Below are 5,756 nucleotides of genomic sequence, written 5' to 3' on the forward strand. Positions count from 1 at the left end.
CGGACAGCGGGGGGGGGGGGCCAGGGAAGAGCACAACTGCAGCCCTTGGGTTGTGAGAGGAAGGAGGGAAATAGAATCCTGTTTTGCCCCACCACAGAGCAAGCTAAATTTACCACTCCAGACTGCTGTAAATGGCATACTTTGCAGGGTCTGGGTGCTTGCCACCACCTACTGTAAACCGCCTGGATCTGGAGGTGGATCCTTCAAGTGGAAGTGGGTTTTCACATTCACGTCCATGCTCAGTAGTGTTGAAGGCCGCCGTGCGGTTTTCTGTAAGTGGAGCATGAGTCCTCTTAAGGTTTAGATGCATGCACAATACTGAAATGAGCATTAAAGTTTTGGAGGAACACACTAACCCAGGCTCAAACTTTTCAGCTCTGGAGCTACTTAAGAATGCCATCAACAAGGCTGGCTACAGTGACAAGATTGTCATTGGCATGGATGTGGCTGCCTCTGAGTTTTACCGTGATGGAAAGTATGACTTGGACTTCAAGTCTCCTGATGACCCCAGCAGATACATCACCCATGACCAGCTGGCTGACCTGTACAAGAGCTTTGTCAAGAACTACCCTGGTGAGTGGTACTTGCTACCTGGTTAGTGAATGGTGATCTGATAAAGGAGTTGCCAAGGGAAAACCATTAGGCCTATGTGCGCTGTAGTAAGAAGGCCAAGGATAGAACTATACCAGTATTGGAAGTGGAGTTTAAATAGCTCAAGAGAATTGCCTGTCATCTTCTGCCTGGGGTTGGGTATAAAGCCATTAGTTGGGTCCCTTGTGGATCCTGTTAGATAGCTTGAAATGCAGACTCGTGTTCAGAGAATTAGGAGGGGTGGGGAAGAGGCACATTGGCAGAACCATGGGGCATAACTCAGAGCTTTGCCTCTAAGCTTCTCTGCTTTCATAATCACCAGGCCTTGTTCAGTGGTATTCCAAGTGCCTGCGGATTCACTTATTCTAACTAAGAGGCAGACTTTCTTTCTCCTCTCAGTGGTGTCCATTGAAGATCCCTTTGACCAGGATGACTGGGCAGCTTGGAAGAAGTTCACTGCCTCTGTGGGCATCCAGGTTGTCGGTGATGACCTGACTGTAACCAACCCTAAGCGCATTGCTAAGGCGGTGGAAGAGAAGGCCTGCAACTGCCTGTTGCTCAAAGTCAACCAGATTGGCAGTGTGACTGAGTCCCTGCAAGCGTAAGTCACCCTTGCATTTCTGCCCCTGTTCTTCACACAGAGGAGGGTTAGCCACTAAGGCCTACAGGGGTTCTTGGCTAATAAAAGCCCTGAAAAGGACAAACCTGCACAGATTTCCTCTTGTCGGCACACTGCAGCTGCTGCTTAATTGAGTAGAATCTATCCAACCAGTAGCTGAAGCTGTATTGTTGATGAGTGGAAATTTAAACCAACTTATCCTTTCTGGTGCTTACACTTTTTTTTTTTTTTTTTTTAAATGCAACACAAGTTGCAGACTAACAGATGACTTTTCCCTGGATCCTGATAAACGCAGAACTAAAGTATATTGCATGAAATGCTCTTTACAGCCTGTCCCCATTCCACAAGTCATTAAGTGATAATGGGCTAGACAGTCTCTTCTCAGAATAAGAATAACTATTGGTAATTAGCAGCCCATTGTAACACTTGGGGCAAAATGTACCAGCTGCATGGGAGAAACTTTGTTTGGCACTCATAGCCTCTGGACAAATGTAGACTGTCCAGCAATGGTTCTGTAGCACAGGCTCTTATTCTTATCTTGCTCTCTTTAGCTGCAAGCTTGCCCAGTCCAATGGCTGGGGTGTGATGGTGAGTCACCGTTCTGGAGAGACTGAAGATACCTTTATTGCTGACCTGGTGGTTGGTCTCTGCACTGGACAGGTCAGTACCTAGACCTGAAATGATTTTTCCCTGTGATAGTAAGTAAATGGGCTATGTTAGTAGCATCTGATACACAGACTCTTCCACTCCCACCTCCCCCACATTAAGCTTGTGTATGGAGGTCTAACTAGAAGCTCTAAAAAAATATACCAGAATTCCTCTCTCTTCATAAGCTAAGAGATTTCCTGGTGGCATCACTAATAAATCTGTGACTACTCCATATCAGCTGCTGATTCACTAATTCTTTAAGGCTTATCATTAGTCTTACTACTAGTTTATATGGCAGAAAGCAGGGGCAGCTTAGCATGGTGTCTACAGGAATAAGATTCCCCTCATTTCTAGCGTAAGACAGGAATTCAGTCCTGACTTTTTTTCCTGGCAGGCTCTTATTTAGCCCAGTAGGAACTAACTTCCCAATGTTTGTCTTTCAGATCAAGACTGGTGCCCCTTGTAGATCTGAGCGTCTGGCTAAGTACAACCAGATCCTGAGGTGAGGATGGGAAGGGGCATACTGGACCAGGGTGGCTGGGGGCAAATAAAAATCTAGGTGGTGGCCTTGTTTTAGGAACCAGACATAATGTTCATGTGACAGCTGGGCCTCTGGCTGTTCTACATCTCTGCTGCATCTCACATAGTTCAGGGAAGCAAGCCATTACAATGGCAGAATAAGAGATGTGCTAACACAGGCTGAGAACACCTTACTTAAACTTTAGGGGCATGTAAGAGGATGCTACCTACCATTGATACAGATGTCTACAGGTAAGCAGTTAAGCACTGAGATGTGGGCTTGTTCTGAAACTGCGTAGTAGTGGTAGCACATGCTAGGCTGAATGTGAGGTTTGCAGCAGCAATGTCATGGGAGGAATTTGGACACCACCTGCACAGCTGAGGACGTTAGTCTCCCTAATGCAGCACTGCTGCTTGCGGGGTAGGCTTCACACCAGTTCTACAGGTAGGCATGCCATGTTCTCTGCTTGCACTCAAACCTGTTTCTATCCCAAACAGAATTGAAGAGGAGCTTGGCAGCAAGGCGCGTTTTGCTGGCAGGAACTTCAGGAACCCCCGCATCAACTAAGCTGAGCTTGTCAGGCAGCTGCTGTTCCGGATAAAAGCACTAGTCACCCAATTAGCTCGCAACTCCCTGTACTAGAAGGAAGGGCAGCTGAAGGAACAAGACCTGTTTGCAGGTCCTCTCACCCAAGACACCCTAGATGACTTCGCCTAGTATGTTTTTTTTTTTTTTTCCCCCCAGCTCTGACCTGTTGCTCTTAAGCACTTCTGCTTTTGTAGAACAGTCCTTGTGGGGGAGTTTCTGTATTAAAAACCATCTTGGAACAATGTATAAAGGCCCCACTCTGACCTCGTGGCTGTGGGCTTAAAACACTTTCACCCCCATCTCAATGTGTGGAGCCTTGTAACTTGGCAGTGCAGCCCCAGGTACCTGCAAACAAACTGTAGTGTTCTTGTGAGGTAAAATTAAAAGCATACAAGAATCCCAGTAAGGCGTGGCTTCATGTTTTGTTTCCTAGAAAGTCTTTCTAGGGGTAGGGGAAGAGATGCGTTATAACCTGTGCATACACACACTCTGAAGGCCCTTTTCCTTGGGTATCGGCTGAAGGGGTCCTGGCACTTCTTGATTCTAGGTAAAAGACGGCTTGGTTATCTGCGCCCTCCGTATTCATGGTTGTGCAGCGAGTCCTCTGCCTTCCTGTTTGGAGTTCACTTTGACTCGGTCGCTCCTTGTTCCTGTTGTGGTGAAAGGCTTGAGACCTTCTCTCTCCTGATATCTTGTATGCCATCTTCTCCTCTTGTCTCTCAATCTGGCTAGTGGCAGTGAGCTGGCATTTCTCTCAAGCACTTGATCCAAGTGGACAGCATGCTCCAAGGTCATTGAGTATTGTATACCTTGGCTTCTGGGTTTTGTTTCAGTGGGGTCCCTGGAGGGGAGGGGGGAATCTCACTGGATGGAAGCTGCTGTGATTAGTGGGAACCTCTCCTCTCAAACATGCTGCAGTTGCCTGTGTGGAGTTAAGAAGCACTGTTTTAACACCAGAAGGTAACCACATCCACTACACCTGCCAGCATGGACTGGTGTTCTGGATAATGGAGGTTATTTTAATGCTGCACATACTGCATGACTTAAGGTGTTGTAATAGTGTTCTTGTTTTCTGTCCACTGCATCTTGGGATGGGACTCCAATACCTGCAGAGGGGAATTGTAGCAACGAACACCCATTCGTACTCCAACTGGAATGGGTGCCTCGTCCTAATGGACAAGGTTGTGAGCCTTTCACTGTAAAGGGTTGTTGGTTGTAGCTGTGTTGGTCTAAGGACAGGCAAATGTAAAGAACCTTGTTCAACTGTAAAAAATGTCTGCAGCTTTCATCCACAGTAACAGACTTAAGCCACCAAGGTCTGCCTTCACTGCACTCTGGGATGGGATCCCTTAACCATTATGCTGACGTGTTTTGTATCCTGAAGCCTGACACCTGATTAACCTTTAACTTTTAGTTAGCATTTCATGCATATGAATGTTCACAGGGGAGGACTTCTTCGGGTAGTCTCTTTTTTTATTGGACCAATTGTGTAATTGGGATAAAGTTAGACAAGCTTGCAAATGCAAGACATTCTTCACAGACAGACTTGGCCTCCTTTTGTCGAGCCAGTTTCCTGCCTGGGAACCACTGATCACATTGAAAGCTTCCATGCAACAAAAAAGAAACAGCTGCTCAATGACTAACCTTTCACCCTCTATCTTAAGCCAGGATCAATACGAAAAAAGCACTTCCACAAGATGCTTTTATTTCCCTTCCTTAGGTACAGGTTGCTGGCCAGGACAAGACTTCTGAGGGTCTGATCTGTGGGTTGTGGGGGACACTATGAGCAAATGAAACTTCTTTAAGCCTGTTTTAGTATCCTGTAATCTGTACAGAAGGTGTTTGCTGTATAAAATGTTTGCCTGTAAACTCTGAGGGGAAAAAAGCCATGCTGAAATGGGATCAGCCTTTTGTTTCACCCTCAGTAAGAGCTGCCATCTTACCCAATACCAAAAGTCCACAGAAACACTTGCTGGCACCTTTTTTTGGGGTGGTGAGGAGAACAATTTGGCTATTAGAACTGGGAAATAGCAGTTTAAACTCCCAGTATTAAGAATCTTAAGTATGGAAGGGAGAGGATGATAACTGGATGGGCATGTGGGGCTAGCTCAGCACTGAGAAGATGTGCTGATCTAATTGGCAGGAGCTGTAAGAAATATTAGCAAATTTGCCTCTAAATTGATCTTCCTGGCAGGCTGTTTAAGTCAGGGGAGACTGGGAGAAAGGGAAATAAACCCTTCTCCCACATCTGGCAGCCAACAGCTTAATGTTTTAATTGCTGCCAATTTTCATTTGCCCCATGTGCCTGGAATCTGCAGTGCCCTTAAAACAAGGTGTCACAGTATTACTCCGCAGACCAGCAAACTGAAGCCTGTGCAAAAAAAGCTGAGCAATCCTTGCTGCTAGCATTTTTTTTATTTTCTGAACTGGCTGGGTTTGCAAGGGGAAGATTAATCTCCTTTGGATTCACTTTGAAAGAGTAGTGAAACAGTCATTAAATGTCAGCAATTTAAAAAAAAAACAAAAAAACAAAAAACAAAAAAAAAAAACAACCCAAAACTCATCACCATAACACTTCACCTATGTGGAAGGCAACAGTGCCCCCCTGTGGATAGTTCCCTTGATTATGGCTAGAAGTCAGTTTTGAGGTAGAACTACCTGTTTTTCATATTAAAAGATAATGGTGTGCATCTATGGTCTTCCAGTTAACAGTGTGTGTTGGAAAAGCCGAAAGCACTAGTGGCTTATGATAAATGTTTTTACCTAAAAAAAAAAAAAAAAAAAAAAAAA

General features: G+C 45.4%; 1 protein-coding gene across 3 annotated transcripts in view; it reads left to right on the plus strand.

Moving 5' to 3' along the window:
- The window catches only part of ENO1 (enolase 1), a 23,155-nt gene extending 19,787 nt beyond the window's left edge, over window positions 1-3,368 (plus strand). For all 3 annotated transcript variants that reach the window (XM_019511787.1, XM_019511788.1, XM_019511786.1), the window contains 5 exons: window positions 376-573; window positions 991-1,192; window positions 1,762-1,870; window positions 2,302-2,360; window positions 2,876-3,368. In XM_019511787.1, coding sequence (XP_019367332.1) covers window positions 376-573; window positions 991-1,192; window positions 1,762-1,870; window positions 2,302-2,360; window positions 2,876-2,945 — 638 coding nt within the window. In that variant the 3' untranslated portion in view covers window positions 2,946-3,368. The remainder of the gene's footprint in view (window positions 1-375; window positions 574-990; window positions 1,193-1,761; window positions 1,871-2,301; window positions 2,361-2,875) is intronic.
- The last annotated feature ends 2,388 nt before the right edge of the window (window positions 3,369-5,756 follow it).

The sequence above is a fragment of the Gavialis gangeticus genome, unplaced genomic scaffold, assembly GCF_001723915.1.
Source record: "Gavialis gangeticus isolate Ggan-Ray unplaced genomic scaffold, GavGan_comp1, whole genome shotgun sequence".
Lineage (NCBI taxonomy): Eukaryota > Metazoa > Chordata > Crocodylia > Gavialidae > Gavialis > Gavialis gangeticus.